Genomic DNA, 18,554 nt, shown 5'->3' on the forward strand with positions numbered 1-18,554 from the left:
AGAATAACCCACATAAGGATGCTTTCTCCACTTCTTCAGAAAATGAGCATATCAGGTAAGACAATGCTACATTCAAATTTTAAAATTTCCAATTTTCAGAAATAGGTCTGATTAGAGTACATTAGAATCATCTGCACAGAATAATGGTACATTATTAAAATGTTGGATAGTTTTTATTACTTAAATAAAAAGGATAGGAAATTTACCTAAAAGAGATTTTGAAACATGAAAATATTTGAACTAACAGTTAGTTAAAATTATATATACAACTTTACTGAGAAAAAGTGGGCTTATTTAATAAAAACTGCTATGAAAACTCTGAATATTTTAAGTATATGATTTATTATTATTATAAAGTTGATATGGTAATTCAATTGAGGTTTTTTAAGCAAAATTGTCCCAATAGCTAGTTTTAAACAAAAAGGGACACAAATGTTTGGGTGTGAAAAGTTAAAGATTAAAAAGAAAAACATGCAGAAATTATATTTCAAATAAATAACTTTTAAGAACTATAAAAGTAAGTGTTGAGTTGTGCTTTTTCAGTGGGGACAATCTCAATCTCTTAAATTTTCTGAAAACCCTAAGAGTGATGTTTTTTTTAATGATAGTACATTAGGAAATGTTTTTCAGACACAAACATACTGTCTTAAATATTTTTAATGCTTAAACTTTTATTTTTACATTTTGGAATTTGAATCAAATATCTGTAGTTAGTAATAATGAAATTTTAGCCTTCAAAGAATAATATTTCAGTTGGGACGCTGTTTTAGTTACTGCTGTAGCTAAATGCTAAGTCACAAACCACATAGTTTCAGCTCCTTTTTTGGTGTTCCCTCTGTGGGAATTGAAGCCATGCCATGTTCCTCAATTCTGTTATTCTGTGACCCTGTGCTGGTTCTGGTTACTGGCTTGAAAGATTAAGTATTTCTGGGAGATAATTGGCTGCAGCAGGGAGTTTTGTAGCAGTATACATCTATGTTGGATATAATGTTATAAAAAGGTTATGTTTATGTACAGTCTGATATCTTGGAGCACATTACACTGCAGTCTTCTACAAGGACATTTTCTTTTTCTGCATCAGCATGGAAGCAATGCATCTAGACAGAGAACTGCTACCTGTATGTAAATATCTTTTTTCCTTTTTATCTTTTCACATTGCTAGCATAGAGGTTATTCTTCCTAGTTTACCATCCCAATGTGCATAATTATTTATCAACTGAAAAATGGTGCAAAATGTTAGTAAATTTCAAACTGATGAAATTAACAAATACAAATTCATCATCATAATCTTAATGACTTATTGCAAGTTGTTTTTAGATGCAGAAAGTTAAGTGCATTAAAAATCTTTGAATGAAATGCTTTTTGTACTGCATATTAGCTAACATCTTTTCAGTGAACGATGGGGGAGGGATATCTATTATAGTGGCTTTTTGAATAGCAATTAATAGAGGAATATTTATCTAAAATATGTTTCTATTAAGATTTCTTTATTATCCCCCCTTTGCATTGCTTTCTTAAAAATTGGCATATCTCATTTTTATATGCTTCAAAAACATTATTGATTTTGTGTGTTTTGCTGTAAATGATTTTAGTACTATAACACTCTAGCTAGAATTCTTATTGAAAATGCTGTATGAGTATTTATATCACTTAAAAACTGATTCAGATGTCATAAATGAATAGTTATCATTATCTCAATAGGTAGTAAAGAGGGACATGTTTAATCAGAATGAATGTATTGCAGCAGTTGTTTATAAATATGTAATTTAACAGGATTATGCCACATATGAAGGCTTTTTAAAATTTCCTTTCCTGCTATTTTCTTGTGAAAAGCTTGAGCTGTATTCTGATCAAGCAGCAATGCTTGCTACCATTATTTTTTTCTGTAACATAAATAAAAAATAAGGTACTTCAAGGTTGTCTATGTAGTCAGTAAGGAACAGAAGGTTCAATGACAAACACTGTAAACAAAATCGAAAGCTTCCTCTCTTAGTGTCAGAGTCTAAGTTAATATATCCAAGGTACTATTGGAATATGTGTGTATGTGTATATATATATATTATATATATATATAAAATTTTACCCTTAGGATGGATTCTGATCCATTTTGAATATGGGTTATGTTATACTTGCTTATAGTCTCTGACACTCATTTTGGAGTGTAGGATACAAAAACAATATTTAACAACTGCTCCGATAAATGCCATCAATCAATCAAACAGTACTTAAAGCCTAATGAAATAACAAGGTTTACATGGTTTTCTGGCACGTAAGCAAGGACACTAATAGAGCCTTTGGGGGAAGCATGTTTCATAATGAAGGAGACACCACAATTAAGACATGAAATTTTATCCAGGTCCTATGAATTTCCCAGGGAGGAGGGGCTTTAATGAGATGATTGGATGAGCAGAGTCAACTATAGCAATATAGTATCTTGACACAATGCAATCAATAGAATAGAATAACAGAGTTGGAAGGGACCTTGGTGGTCTTCTAGTCCAAACCCCTGCTTAGGCAGGAAACCCTATACCACTTCAGACAAATGTTTATCCAATCTCTTTTTAAAACTTCCAGTGTTGGAGAATTCACAACTTTTGGAGGCAAATTGTTCCACTGATTAATTGTTCTAACTGTAGAGGAAATTTCTCCTTAGTTCTAGGTTGCTTCTCCTTGATGCTGTAATGACCTATTATTAGAGATAGTTATCACTCTAATGTTGATTAGCCGCTAATGGGAAGTGCAGCCAATTCAAAATTAGTGTTATTGCAGTGGTGGGATTGTTCCAGCAGCAGTCTGTCTGCTATTTTCTGCACTAATTGGAGCTTCTATGACGTCTCCAAAGAATAAGGTGCCTGAGCCTTCACAAAATGTTGATTTGGGGGAGGGGGGTAGGCATATACATAGTTTTGTATATTATATACAATATTGTACGTATAGTTGTTCGGCCCAGAAGAATTTGATGCATAAACCTAAAAACTATTTCATATTCTGCACACAAATAGAAGGATAGGGCTCCTATCTTTTCACCTCAATTTTCTCTCACTACAGAAATGGTAACTTAACTTGGAGAGTATTCTCTAGAAACGTGATTGCCTGAATAGCTGATTATATCATTTTATTTTTGTTTGAATTACTTCTTAATTACTTATTTTGACTTGTGGATATTCATAAGTAATAATAGATCCTTAAACATAGGAAGGATGAAAGAGAGCACTCCTAAGTTAACAGAGGCCCAGTTATGTTGAAAATTTTTCTCCATCCTATTATTGGTTGCAATATTCTGTAATGGAGATTTCTGAGTTAGCTTGAACTGTTGTTTTAATTTTGTGACTTCTTTTTAAAAAAAATTTTTATTGGTTTTTAAACATTTATAGGAAAGGGTAGGTGGATGTACAAAAAATTTTGGCAGCTACTTGAATGTGAATTTTTGCGGGGGGGTTGGGGGGGTATAGCATTTGTATGAGATTTACATTGTATGGCGGGGGTGTGTGAAAAGGGGGAAAATCTGTTTGTACAAAACTCTTTTAATACAAAAGCAAGCAGGATCCATTAAAACCTCATCCCTTGTGGTCTTCCTAAGAAATTTAACGTGTACTTCCCTTGGAACATTATATGTTCTGGCATATTCTGAATTGATCCTGTAAACCAGGTCCATATCCCACTGCAACTGTTCTTTATCTCTCTTAATATATTCTGCTAAGATTGTACACATAGTATCCTTAAGATCTTCACCTTCTGTCTCCGGTAGGTTCTGGAATCTGAGAAAAAGGGACATTCTTTCAAGTTCCATCTTTACCATGAACTTTTCCAATTTTCTATTCCCCTTCTGAATTGCCTTCACCTCCTCCCTCAACCAAACTGCACCCTCCTCCAGCACACCAATTCTCTGTTTATTTTCTCTTGTTTGCTGCTGTACATCTCTGAGCTTTTCTTTAAAATCTGCCACCTCTTTTTTCAATTCATTTTGTCCCTTCATAAGAGCCTGGAACATTTGGGTAACAGATAAGTCTTTTGAACTCTCTCCAGTCCCTTCTTGTTGTAAAAATGATGAAATTTTTGTTTGTTGAGTCGTTGGGCTGGATATAGAGGAAGTGGGTGCCGAGGCTGCCTTGCCAGGAGGTGGTTTTCTGGGCCCCATTTGTTAAGTTCAGAGATGAGTGTAAGTCTTATACAAAAGAAATGGCATCTGTGGAATGCACAGCTGGGTGAGACCGTGGAGGCAGACAAGCCCAGAAGTGAAAATTAATCCTCAATCACAGTTCCAAGCCAAAATAAGAAAATCAAATAATCCAAATCCAGAAAGACCACATAACAGGAGGGGTTCCAGGAGACCTTCGGGGGGGTAGTAATAGTATAAAGACAGAAATTTCTTCAAAGGTAGTTTCAAAAGGCAACTTTCATTTATAAGAGTGAAGAAGAAGACGGAAGCAGGCCATCTTGGCTCCCCCTTTCACAGGGAACCAGGGAGCAAAGCATCCAAAGTTTCCATAAAGCTTTTAAATCAACTCAGGTATCACCTCTTGCAATTGTGATGTAAATCTTTCTCACATAGTTAGTACAAGTGAGTAATTCAACGTTTTACTCTCTCTCTCCATTCCGAGATTGAGAGATAGTCCAAATGCCTCTTTACCCGGGGGTGGTGGAAAGAACCCCCCTCCGATCTTGCAACTTCAAATAGATTGAATCCACAACTTACAAAAAGCTGCTGTTCATCAATTAAATGGTGTTAAAAGAGATTGGAGCAAACTTCTCACCTCCAGCACTTCTGCCGCAACTTCTAATTGATTATTTTCTTCTGGAATCCATTCGGCAAAGGCACACAGCTGTGCTATGCATCCCCCACGCTCCCCGGCTCCTGAGGCGAAGCTGGAACCCCCCCGCAGCTGCCACCAATTCTGGGGGTTCCAGCAAGCCGCCCTATGGCAGGTAGTCCCTCCAAGACCGCCTGTGCTCCTAAAAGGAGCCCACCGGGGAGGTGAGCAGCGGACGGTAACGTCTGTCGCCTTCGGGGACCGGAAGTGATCTCCCAATTTTGTGACTTCTGATTCTTCCAGATCTTTACCTTGCTAAATGAGCCAAGAGGTTTAAAAATATCTATGGCTTTAAATCTCAGAAAAGCAGGTTTCTAACATGTGTATGAACCTTTAGAATAACATTGGAAAGAACACTTGACAAGAAAGAAGAAAACTTCTCTTCCTAGCTTTAAGAAAAATAATAGAAATGATAGTACTTTTGACAGTTTAAAATTGCACAAAGTATTTAAATGCAGATTTAGATATAGCCTTGATTACTATTATTCCCTTATGTTCTGTATAACGTGGCAAATCAATGAAAATGCAAGGGAAAAGAAAAGTAACTGGATGAAAAGACTGGTATAAAATTCAATTAAAAAGCTCTGTAATCTGTAGGGAATTTCTAAAATGGAGAAGTTAGTCCACAAATCAGCTTTATTCATTTTATGAATGATGAAATTGGTTAGAAATTGGTTATTTCATGGATTGTTATTTCTATAGAGTACATGTTATATATTTTACAACTATAAATTCTGAAGTGACTTAACAGACATCTAATGCAGCTGAACACTGGAAAATATGTAAGACATAGTATATTTAGTTCAATTATTTTTTATGAGTGAAAAAATTAACACGTGTTAACTTTGTTTCTAGCTTGTTAGACGAGATGTTCACAGCAAACTATTATAAAATCCTAGAAGTGCTTTTTAAGTGTTAAACAATAAATAACAAATCTGTTTTTGTTAAATACATGTTTTATAAAACATCAACAACAGTGCAGAAATAGATGGAAATTATTATTAGACAGTTAAGTGTTGCAACTAAGTACAGCAGATGCATCATTCTTATAATTACTTATTTCAAACATTACATCTGTTGGGTAGATAGATGATTTGAGAATGTTCTATGATTCTGGATTTGCAAAGGTGATAAAGTCAAGGCCTCCAGTTTAGAAAAAACTAATTAAAAAGTATGCTATTGGCTCATGTTACATTCAAATGAAAACCTATGTTCTACCTCTGTTTTAAATTTTCTGTTGTTGGTGAGATTGGAAACTCTCAGTTGTGTTGTATTATTTCAGATATTTATATTAAAAAGTAATATGGGAGGAATTATGTGTCTGTTGTTAGTTAAGTGTCTTATAGCACCTATTTATGCTAAGACGTTGAAAAAACTTAGTTGGAAAAATATACATATTTGGGGGAAATTGATTAATGCAATCTGCTAGTTAACTTTTCTCACTATTACTTTTTAAAGTATTTGAATAGTGCAGTAGTTTCCCTAATTCTCAAAATTAAAAGTACCTTATGATAATTATCCTTCATGAGACTGGAAACTGGTATATAATGTTGGCTAATATATTTTCAATGTGAACTTCCAATAATAAAAAAAATGTACAGAAATAGTTCATTGAAGTAAGAAGCATCTAATGTACAGTTTTAAGACTATATAGATGTTCTTTTTAATTCATATTTTCTTTTTTAATCCAACTCTTAAGTAATAAATAATTGTAGTTTGTGATTAAAAATATATTTACAGACACTCAAAAAGCTTAGATTGGACAATTACCTTTAAAGCAACTGCGTAAAGTTAAGCTAAGCAGTCATAATTGGCTATGGCTAAGATGATGTGAATTTCAAGGCTGAATACTGATCTGAACAGAATCACCATAATCTAGTCTGAAACTTCTGTTATTATGCCGCGATGTTTTTATTTATTTATCTGCTATCAAATTGTTGTCAGCTCTTAACAACTATATAGATAGCTTTTCTCTATAACATCTGTCCTTAACCTGGTCTTTACTGGATTAGAAGCACTGAGGTTTTTTCCTTATGATGCATAATAATGGAATTTACTTCTACAGGGTAGACATATGACCAATAATTTGAATGTCTTTAAAAGATAATATATAAATTCATAAGATATAATATCTATTAGTGATTATTAGTCATATTTAATAAAATGGATCTCCTAAGAAGCAATATATTTTGGAATGTTGTTCATTAAAAATTGAGTAAAGGCTTACTTAATTACTGTTTTTATATAACTATTGAATTTTAAAAATCAATAAAATAGTAGATAATAGAAAAGCAAGCAAGCAAAAATTATATCACTAATGTAGAACTAGAATGGTTTTGAAAAATGTCACATTAGGATCCAGATTATTGGAGTTACATATTCTTTTTAGTAATGGTTTTGCCATAGAGTGATGGTTATATCCATTAATGTCTTTTCTATTTACAGCTTAATGTTTTGCATGCCTTTTTAAATCTGATAAAAAATTGGAACACCTTCCCCATGATACAAAACTCAAATTCCTAGGATGAGGTGATGACAAATCTCACTAAGCTAAGGGAGGCTCACATTGATAATGTTGGATGTGGTTTGCTATTACAGTAATAACATAAAAAACATGGGAGGTTGCTATGAATGCTTCCCAAGTTTAAGTATGAGAAATAAGATGTAATCTAGCTAATAATGATATTGCATATGTTTAGGTACCTGATATCAGGAATAAAATCATCTATCTATCTATCTATCTATCTATCTATCTATCTATCTATCTATCGTACAAACAATTGCATAGGAATTTTTGAATCTTCTATATTGCATTTAAAAAAAATGCAATATAGAAGATTCATCTAACTTCCAACATTTTATTAGAAAAGATTCATAAATTCATATAATTTAGGCATCTTTGTTCCATAATTTTAAGCTGTCATAATGAAATAAAGCCTTGGTTCTGATAGTTGTAATAGACCACTAGGAGTTGGTTTGTGTCTTGTGGTTTATCCTGGACTACTTCTTAAACAATAGATAGAAACGGTAGCCAGGGAAGTCTTTACCCAGTTGTGGCAAAGTTATAATGCATTAATTGTATCTCTGCTTAGACCCAGATATCCTATATGGTAATCTATGTCCTGATCACTTGATTGGATTACTGTCACATGCTCTATTCTGTTCAAAATTATCTGGAAACTATAGCTGGTACAAAATGTAGTGGCTAGAATTATGATGGAACAGACTAACAAGCTAAAATAACACCTATTTTGAAATCACATTGGTTGCCAGTTAACTTCTAAACTCAATCTAGAGTGCTATCATTACCTTAAAACTTTGAGATATATTAAGCACTGTTTCATCACCATCATATTGGCCTATGTTCCAGTTGTCAAGTGAAGATCTATTATAACTCCCTTTTTTTGCAATATGGCACACCCACTTTATGAAATTCCTTCCCCTTAAAGGTACAGATGCCCCTCCTCAGCTTTGCTGGCATTTTATTAAAAACAAAATCAGTCTTATTCCAGTTCTTAATCTAGTTTCAATTTTATGGTGCTCATGCTACACAAAGTTAACTATATTAATAACATTTTAATCTGTACACTGGAATTACTGTAGTTCGTCTAAACATCTCTGAAAGTTAAATTACTCAATCAGAACAGAGCTGGAAGGGACCTTGGAGATCTTCTGTTCAACCCCCTATTCAAGCAGAAGATCCTATACCTTTTCAGACAAGTGACTGTCCAGTCTCTTCTTAAAAACCTCCAGTGATGAAGCACCAACAACTTCTAAAGGAAAGCTTTTCCACTGGTTAATTAGAATAGAGTAGAATAGAATAGAATTCTTTATTGGTCAAGTGTGATTGGACACAAAATGAATTTGTTTTTGGTGCATATGCTGTCAGTGTACATAAAGAAAAATAAAATACATTCATCAAGAATCATAAGATACAGTATTTAGTGATAGTAATAGATGATTAATAAGCAATCAAATCATACTAGGAAACAAAACAATATAAATTGTAAAGATACAAGCAACATGGATGTTTTGATGTTAAGTCTTCATTTTAAGTCTTGAGATATGATAGAACCTAGAAACTTAAATGCCTCTACTGTTGATACTGTGTTGTCTAGTATTGTATGACATTGTAGTTCAGGAAGGTTTCTCCTAAAATCTACCACAATTTCTACGGTTTTGAGTGTATTTAGTTCCAGATTGTTCTGGCTGCACCACAAGGCTAGTTGTTCAACCTCCCATCTGTATGCAGATTCATTGTTGTCTCAAATGGGACCAATCACTGTTGTATCATGTGCAAAGTTCAGTAGTTTAATAGAGGGATCTTTTGAGATGCAGCCATTGGTGTATAGAGAGAAGAAAGGTGGAGCCCTGGGGGGCTCCTATGCTAATTGTACAGGTATCTGATGTGATTCTGCCTAGCTTCACCTGCTGCTTCCTGTCTGTTAGGAAGTTTATTATCCATTTACAAATGTGGTCAGGTACAGCTAGCAAATTTAGTTCAGTTAGAAGAATATCTGGAATGATGGTATTGAATGCTGAGCTGAAGTCTACAAAGAGGACCCTTGCATAGGTCTTTCTGCAAGGGGATTCAAGATGATGTAGCATGTAGTGCAGAGTCTTATTAACAGCATCATCTGTTGATCTATTTGCTCGGTAGGCAAATTTCAAGGGTCTAACACGGATCTGTGATGGTTTGTAGGTGGGCCAGAACTAGCCTTTCAAAGCTCTTCATAACTACAGATATTAGAGCAACTGGTCTGAAGTCATTCAGTTGTAACTTCCTTATTGGGAGGGTTTCTTCGGCATTGGGATGATAGTAGAACATTTGAAGCAAGAAGGAACATAGCATATATCTAGTGATTTATTAAAGATGTGGGTGAAGGTGGGGACCAGTTGGTCAGCACAGCAGCGTAACTTGTCTTGACCTGATGCTTTTCCTGGCTTTTGTCTGTGAAATAGACCTTGCACCTCATTCTCTATAATCATCAGAGGTGGTGGGCCCAATGGGATGGGGTAGGTTGTAGGAGGCTTGGCTAATGTTGGTGTGTCTGAAATAGAGATTGTGGAGATGGGTGGCAGTAGTTTTCTCTCAAACCTACAGTAAAACACACTCAGATCATTTGGCAGTTGTTGATTTCCTTCAGCATGGGAAGGAGGTTTGCTGTAACCAGCGATATTTTTAAGAATTTTCCACATGTTTGCTGATTCATTTGTTGAGAACTGATTCCTTAGCTTCTTTTTGCTGCTCTGATCTCTCTTGTTACTACATTTCTGGCTGATACAGCATTATATCACCTTTTCTGTAAGCTTCCTGTTTGGTATGACGTAGCTGCTTAAGTTTAGCTGTGAACCAAGATTTATTGTTACTGTATATTTTCAGGTTTCTGATCAGCACACAGTGGATAGTGGATTACCCCCACCATCTCAGCACCATCACCTGGGCATGTGCACTGGAGGCAGCAAGTGCCCGAAGGGCAGGGGTGAGGCAGGGGTGAAATCCAGCAGGTTCTGACAGATTTTGGAGAACTGGTAGTGGACATCCTGAGTAGTTCAGAGAACCGGCAGCAGAAATTTTGAGTAGTTTGGAGAACCGGCAAATGCCACTTTTAGCTGGCCCCGGAATGGAAATTTTGCAGTGTGCTTCCTGTGGAATGGAGATTGTGCTGTATCCTTCCCATGCCACGCCCACCAAGCCACACCCAAGAACTGATAGTAAAAAAAATTGAATTTCACCATTGGGTTGAGGTGATTGGGCAGTTCTTGCTGGCTTCTCGGTGGCCCTGTGGATGAAGACTGTGTTCCTGCCCAGATGGCAGCCATCAAGTTATAGATTAGCGCCTGGCTGCCCTGGGCCAGGACAAGGCATCATGGGTCAGTCCTTCACTGTCTCAGGGCAGTCCCGCGGGCTAGATCTAGCCACATCGCAGTTTGGATTTGGCCCACAGGCCTTGAGTTTGACAGCCCTGCTCTTTAGCTATTAATGCAATATTAACTTCTTTCAAAGTCCCCGGTAACCCTCATACCTGTAAGACAGAATTCATTGTATTTTGTAGAGGTTGTAAAAGTTCATTTTCAAAACATCAGTACAAACTTGATAATTCACCTAATTCAGGCACCTTTCTTCTTTAATCTTTTTATAGCTTTAGAAATTTTCCTTATTGTTATAAGTTTACTCATAATTTGTCTTTGCTCTTCTGTAATCCTCAGTAGATTTTGTTTTCTAAGAGTTTCATCTTTGACCCTTTGGCTTATCAGGAAACTTCTCATGGACTTGTTTTACTAATTTATCAGCTTTTAGGTCCCAGCTTTTCACCCAAGTAGCTTCGGACAAAGGGTAGTCCTTCCAATGCACTAAATACTGTAAGTGACTTTCACCTCATAATGTGTTTCCCCTTCTACCACTACAGGAGGAGGGGGAGCTTGGGTGGATGGACTTATGCTGGACCCAATTACCAGTTTCAACAAGCTACAATGAAATACTGGGTAAATTTTACCTAATATTCTGGGTAGACTGAGTTGAACTGTAATTGGGTTCATTATCTTCACTATTGGGAATGGACCTAGAAATTTTGGGCACTATTTCTTGCTAGGTATTCTTAATCTTATGTATTTGGTAGATACAAAAACTTTGTCCCCCACACGAAAGGAGGGTTGGAGAGAGCGGTGTTTATCAACTTGCTTCTTATAGGCTTCTGCTAGAGCTTTCTTCGTATTTTCCCATCCTTTCTTTAGTGTGTCCATCCATTCATTCAGAGACATGGAGGAGGGAGGTTCTCTAGGGAACTCAGGCATGGGAACAAATTCTATGCCACTGATAATCTGGAAAGAAGTTAATCCAGTGCTGCTGTGGATCGCATTGTTGTACGCCACTTCAGCGAAGGGTAGCAAGTCCGACAAGTTGTCTTGCTGATAGTCCACATAACACTGGATGTATTGTTCCACCATCGCATTGGGCCTCTCCGCTGCGTCATTCGTGCTGGGATAAAACGCTGAGCTGAGTTCTTGTGTGGACCCAATGGATATCAGGAACTCTCTCCAGAACTTGGTGGTGAATGGAACTCCGCAGTCTGAAATTATCCTTTTGGGCACCCCATGCAGGCGATAAATGTGTTTCACAAACATTTTTGCTAATATATTTGCGGACGGCAACCCTGAGCAAGTGATGAAATGTGCCTGCTTGGAAAACAAATCAATAATTGTCCAGATTACTCTATTCCCGCTGCCGTCTGAGAGCTTGACGATTAAGTCCATTGCGATTTCTTCCCATGGTTGGCTAGGGCTGGCCACTCGTTGTAGTAGTCCAGGGGGATTCCCCGGCTATATTTTCATCATTGCGCAAGTAGCACAGCTTTTTATATAACCTTCCACCTCCGATTTCATCTTTGGCCACCAAAATTGAGTCTGGTGAGGTGGAGCATTTTTAGGAATCCAAAGTGGCTTCCTAGTTTCGCATCATGGCTTCGCTGTAGGACTTCTAGCCACAACCCCGCAGGGACATACAGTTTGGACTCCTTCCAGGCTAATCATTAGGATGTCCTTGTTTTTGTTGAACCATGGGTCCCCCAGGAGTGCTGCTTTGAGCTCTGTCGTCAGTTTATCCTGGCTTCGGGTAGTGACCTGGGCAGTTGTGGGTTTCAATTTTTTTTAGAACCTCTTCTGTAGGTGTGGCCTGCTTTGTGGGAGTGGCTTGCCAGCCATGTGACTGAGTGGGAGTGGCTTACCAGCCAGCCATGTGACTGGGTGGGCGTGGCCAACTTGTAAAATGTGGTGAAACTCACTTAACAACACTCTTGCTTAGCAACCAAAATGTTGGCTCAGAAACTCTGGCATTTGAAGCACACAAGTCTTAAAGCTGTCAAGTTACAAGTCCCTTGCACCCCAACCCTTTAGAAAAAAACCCACCAGAGATGTTCAAACTTGACAGCTTTAAGACTTGTGGACTTCAACTCCCAGAATTTGTCCTCTAGTCATGTTGGCTCAGGAGCTCTGGCATTTGAAGCACGCAAGTCTTAAAGCTGTCAAGTTACAAGACCCTTGCACCCCTAACCCTTTAGAAAAAAAACCCATGGATGTTCAAACTTGACAGCTTTAAGTCTTTAAGGTTTAGATAGGACTCTTAGAGGCGGTTGGGGTGATTGGTGAGCCAGCCAATCAGTGAGTGGCGGGCAGGGCAAGCGTGGTGTGGATGGGTGGGGGAAGGAGCTGGAACCAGTTCTAAACGGCACGATAGATTTGTGGAACCTCTTCTATAGAAGAGGTTAGAACTGGCAGGAACCCACTGCTGACCCTGGGCCACCTTTGGGTGAGAGGAAGAAATGATGGGGTGAATAACTTCTTCCTTCTTACTGTCGTACTGCAATTTTCTCGACAAAGCATCTGCCAACAAGTTCTTCCCTGCAGGGATGTGTTTAATTTTGAATTTGAACCTTTGGAAGAATTGTGCCCAGTGAACTTGTTTGGAGGATAATCTTCGATGGGCTTTGAGAGCTTCGGGGTTTTTATGATTAGTCCAGATCTCGAATGGCATATCCCCCCCTTCCAGGTGATGTCTCCACATGAGCATGCTCCACCTGATCGCAAACGCTTCTTTCTTTCAAATTTCCCACCTCCTTTCAGTAGTGTGAGTTTCCTGGAGATGTAAGCACACGGCAAGAGGTGGCCCTCTTTATTCTTTTGCAGTAGCACTGCAGCTATTGCTACATTACTGGCATCCATCTGGATTATGAATGGTCTTGCTTGGTCAGGGTTTTGCAGTATGGGCTCTTGGGCAAAAAGCCGAAATTGGCAAATCCAAGGAAGCTTTGTAGTTGTCTACGAGTGCTTGGAGGTTTCCAGTCTAAAACAACTTTCACTTTTCCTGGATCCATTTCTATTCCCTTGTTGGAGATGCAATAACCCAAGTAATCTAGTGAGGTCTTATGGAATTCACACTTCAACAACTTTACATATAGCTTGGCGGCCAGAAGTTTTTTCAGGATTTGCCATACCAGCTTTACATGTTCTTCTAGAGTTTCAGAGAAGATCAAGATGTCATCTAGATAAACGAGCACTCCATGGTACAGGTGCTGATGTAGCACTTCATTGATGTACTGTATGAAGACTGTGGGTGCTCCTTATAGCCCAAATGGCATGACTTTGTATTGAAAACTGCCAAGGGGTGTGTGTTAAAAGCGGTCTTCCACTCATCTCCCTATCTGTATGTGGTAATACGCCTCTCTCAATACACCAGCTTGGTGAAGATTTTTCCTTTAGCCAAGTGGTTCAACATATCTTTCATGAGGGGAAGGGGATAGGTGTTCTTTTCACATACCACATTCAAGGCTCACAGATTAACATAGAGACGAACCCCGCCATCTTTCTTTTCTCTGAAGAGTACTGGGGCCACTACTTTTGACTTGGCTGGTTCAATAAAGCCCCGTTTCAAATTGATGTTGATGTAGTTCCTCAATTCAACCATCTCTTTGGGAATCATGGAATTACATTTTGGCTTTGGTAATGTAGCCCCAGGTTTGAAGTTTATTGCACAATCTGTGGTCCGGTGAGGGGGAAGATCTTCCTCACTGAACACCCCCGCCAAGTCCCAGTAGTCTTTTGGAACTTGTTGGATCCCTGGGGTTTGGTGTCTGCTGCAGGTGCTGCAGGTTCCGGATGGTCTGGGCTATCGGGATCAATTGTTCCTGGGTGGTCTTTTGGCTCCACCGGTGATAATGGCCCAAAGCCGATAATCAATTTCCTAACGCTATCCTCCCACTTTATTGTAGGCACTCACTTGTCCAGCCATGCAAGCCCCAGGATAATTGATTCCTGCATTCTTGGAGCTACGATGAATCTGAGGAATTCATAGTGGCAGCCTATCATCAACCAACTCGATAATTTTCGTGGCTGGGGCCCCTCCAATTAGTGTTCCATCCACTTGCTCAAACTGAATGGGATGCCTTAGAGGTCTTGTGCATATGCCTAGCTGCTCCACAATCAACATGCTGATTAAGCACCGGGTGCAGCCGGTAACCACAATTGTCCCAACTTCCCCCTCCACTCCCGTTTCTGGCACTTGGAGGTGCATTTTATAGTAAAGGGGCGGATGAGTGCACTCACCATTGGGTTGTCTTCGGCATTACCCTCCTCCGATGTCTCCACAATGGTTGGACCTTTCATCACCTTAGGTTGAGGTTCTGCCTCCTGAGATTGTTGGCCCAGATGACCCTTTTGTAGTGGCTTCTGGGGCCTTCTCTTTACCGTGCTGGCAGTTGGTGTGCACGTTTGTGATATTGGGACCGGAGCCAAGCACTCTAATGCTCTGTGGCCGAATTGACAGCAATGGCAACATTTTATTGCCCCCCCCGAGGGACGAGAGGGGGTGGAGGCTTCTCAACTCGCTGCATCTGTGTTTGGCGGGCCAAGGGTTTCCTAGCAGGGATTCCGGCAGCAGGCTTCCAATGAGGGTTAATCTCATGGTCAAGTATGATTCAGTGGTGTATTAATCTTGGATACGTTTTGGGACCCCCCCCCCTTATTCCACAAGCTTCCCTCAGTTTGGGATCTAAGGCATTTTTGAATGTGTAAATGTTTTCTTCTGGGAAGAAAGCCCAATTTGGTGGTGCTTGATTTACAGGCTGCAGCCCAAATATTGGTGGCTGACTAGTGAGAGATGCTGGCTAAATCTTTTCCTGCTGGCTCAGCTCATTTGTTGCTGTATGGAAGGGGTAATTATCTCCATTCCAGTTTATTGCTGTGTTTTTGTTGGGGAAGAGGGGGAACTTTCACTCATATTTGGCTGCACAAGTTGATCTGGGAGGCTGCAATCATCTTGTCCCCTCCAGCTGTGTATAGAATTAGCCTTTCCAGCCCACTCCGTTCCATTCCCCTCTGGCTGTGCCTGCATCTTCCCAGATGCTATAAATCTTGAAAATTCCTCCTCCACAAATTCCTTTGTACTTTGGAAGAATTTCAGAGAAGCAATTCATCATTAGCTTCTTTTCTCAAAAGGCTCTATCTTAATTCTTCACTGATATTTTATGCTGACCGGGTCAGGTCAGTGTTGGGAGTCAACACCCCTCACCAGCACTCCGTGCCGGGTTGCTGGTGATTTATTTTAATAGGAGATATGGGTTAATTTCAGCATTCCAAATATCATCCAAAATTAAATCAGAGTTCAAGGCAGAACTTTCCTAAAAGTTCCAATTTATTAAGAGAGACATGGTACATCTGTGGAAACTCGAATCTTCCTCCGGGGGAGTGCACTCTTGCAATTGTTGTAACCACAATAATGTTGTTCTATTAAAGAAGGAGGCAGCGGCCGCTGATTTTATGGTCCAAGCTGAAGCCTGGAACCCCTTACATAAGATGAGTTCCATCTTTTTGTCTTCAGGCTTCAGCTTGTCCACTACATCTCCCGACACTACTGCGGCCAAAGATGATAGGGCTGTGATTGGCATATCAACAGAAGGCACCTGGAGGGCCTGGGAGAAAACCTGGTCAATATTGTAAAGACGCCTATGAGTTGCCCCTGGATTTGGAAATGACCCTGGTTTGCCCACTGATTTTTAACCACCTCTAAAAAGAGTGGTGGGGCTGGAACCTCCTCCTTGTCTATGGCCGTTTTAGCAAGTATTGTTTGCTTCAAATCCTTGCAAGGGTCTGTCTCAGGAATAGAAGAACTGCCACCAAGTTTAGTTGTAGATTTGGCCTTGCCTAAGAGCTGCTTAAAAAGAGAAGGTTGAAAGAGGCCAGCAAAAGCCGGGGTATCCGGCTTCCCTGAATCCTTATCATTCCACAACATCAACCCATGGACAGGTTCTTCACCTGTCACTGAGTCCTCGCTGGCTAAGGAAGGAGAACCAGGCCTATCATCGCCCTCAGTATGACTTTCTACATTCAGAAGAAAGACTGTTTGACTTTGGGATTTTTTAGGGGCCTGGCCCTGCTTTTCTTGTTGCTTCAAGTCTGAAGCTATACCATGTGAGATAGCAGAGGCAATCAACTTTTGTATATTGGGAGGAAGATGTTGCAGGGCCTCGTAATCCTAATCTGGTCCTCGACTAAAGGGAGATCCGATTGTGGTGCTAAGGTAGGGTGAGAAATCAGGAAATCCTGTGAGGAGCCCTCAAGGGGATCTCCCAAAACACCCCTTATAGCCCTGAGTGAGACAGAGGGGGATGGGGAAATGTCCATTCTGATTCCCCTACCCCCTAACAGGAGATGGGATGAGGGAAGAACCAGGACTGGAGGCCCTGGAGGGGGACCTGCAATCACGTTGTTGCTGCTCCCATAGCAGGTGTTCAGCCCGGGCCACACGCTTCTCCAGGGCACGCTGTCTGCACTGCTCATTGCGGATCATGGCCCTGGAGGGAAGTTGTACCACTGAGGCCTTTGTGGCCTTGGCCCTGGTGTTAGGTCCGGCATTGCCCTCTGTCCCTTGTGCTGAAGAGGCCTGGGTGCCATTTTGTACTCTGTCTTGTCAATCATGCTCCACTATTTACTCCTGTGGAACTAAGCCGCTCAATAGGAGCTCTCCTTCCCACCTCGTTGAGTCCCTATAGTCAGCTACAAATTTCGCCTCCTAATTGTCTCTTCAGGTGACAAGGAGCAAGCCTCAAAAGTCAAATGCCTCGTGGCTTACTCAAAATGGCTGCCGCTCTTTATGGTAACCAAAATGGCCACCCAGATCAATTAATGGCTGCCCTCTTCATTCGAAATGGCAGGAGACCGTGTGCTCATTCGTGGGGCTAAGGCGGTACCTGGGGCTAACCCTGCAGGAAGCCCCCAAACTAACCAGGCCAAGGCAATATGAGCACCAGCAACCAGCTAGCTGCAATGAGGTGGAGTAGTGGTCTGCCGGCTTACTGCAAGGCAAGGAGAAAACTCGTCAGAAAAAGGCTTCAGTTTAAACTGCGGTTTTTCCCGATATACGGGGCTACAGCCGCGCAAGCTAGCTCAACTTACTAAAATAACAACCCAGCTGCTTTCTTACCTCAATAATTACCACATGGAGCTTCTGGCTGCTGGATCAAACCAAATGTGATCCGGCGCCTCTGCGAGATGGTGGCGATGCCCGACACCCCCTCTAGTTGCAGCAACAATCAATTTGTGATTTTTAAAGTAAATTTGGAAAGATCAACCAAATTGATCAAATTTATTTTGTCAATTAATTGAATATTTGCAATTGCTACCCAGCTAAGAATCTGTCAGCCCAATTGGACCGTAGACTGAGAGGAAATTGGGCAAGAGGAGTAGAGGCATGGCTGCAACACTTTTCTCTCAGTCTATGGACCAATCAGGATTGATAACAGTCCAATGGTAGCACCTCCTGCTCCCCATCATAGAGAACATGTGAGTTTGAGGGAGCTCCTATATAAAAAGAATGTATTTGCTATTAAATCAAATTATGATATTCATGACACAAATATCAGTGAATTGAAACAATTTTGCAAAGCCAGCTTAAATATCTTTTTCCATGTAGGACTCCAATTTGCTTACCTTGCAGAAGTAAGCATAAATTTACTAGTCTATGAAATTAAGAGTACTGTATGATAGTTTGCACCCACTATTAAGTCTCATTTTTGGTATTGGACTGTACATTGACTTCTTCTAATCTGTTAGTCAGTGTTTTGCAGATTTGCTGCTGCAGTTTAGTTAGGACTTTTATTGATACTTCTGTTGCTTGCCATACTTCTGTAGGCATTCTATCAATCCTTCCATCCCTCCAACTTGCTAATGACCAGAATGATGATTTAACACCAT

At 39.7% G+C, this 18,554-nt stretch overlaps 1 protein-coding gene across 5 annotated transcripts in view; it reads left to right on the forward strand.

Moving 5' to 3' along the window:
* Positions 1-18,554, forward strand: part of SLC4A7 (solute carrier family 4 member 7) — a 110,539-nt gene that overhangs the window by 24,841 nt on the left and 67,144 nt on the right. The window contains exon 1 of one of the 5 annotated variants that reach the window (XM_081969823.1): positions 992-1,118. The exons of the other annotated variants lie outside the window; for them this stretch is intronic. Within the exon in view, the coding sequence (XP_081825949.1) occupies positions 1,083-1,118 (36 nt within the window). The 5' untranslated portion in view covers positions 992-1,082. Of the gene's footprint in view, positions 1-991; positions 1,119-18,554 lie in introns of those variants that run through there. 5 annotated transcript variants of the gene reach the window in all.

The sequence above is a fragment of the Natrix helvetica genome (assembly GCF_964273705.1).
Source record: "Natrix helvetica genome assembly, chromosome: Z".
Lineage (NCBI taxonomy): Eukaryota > Metazoa > Chordata > Lepidosauria > Squamata > Natricidae > Natrix > Natrix helvetica.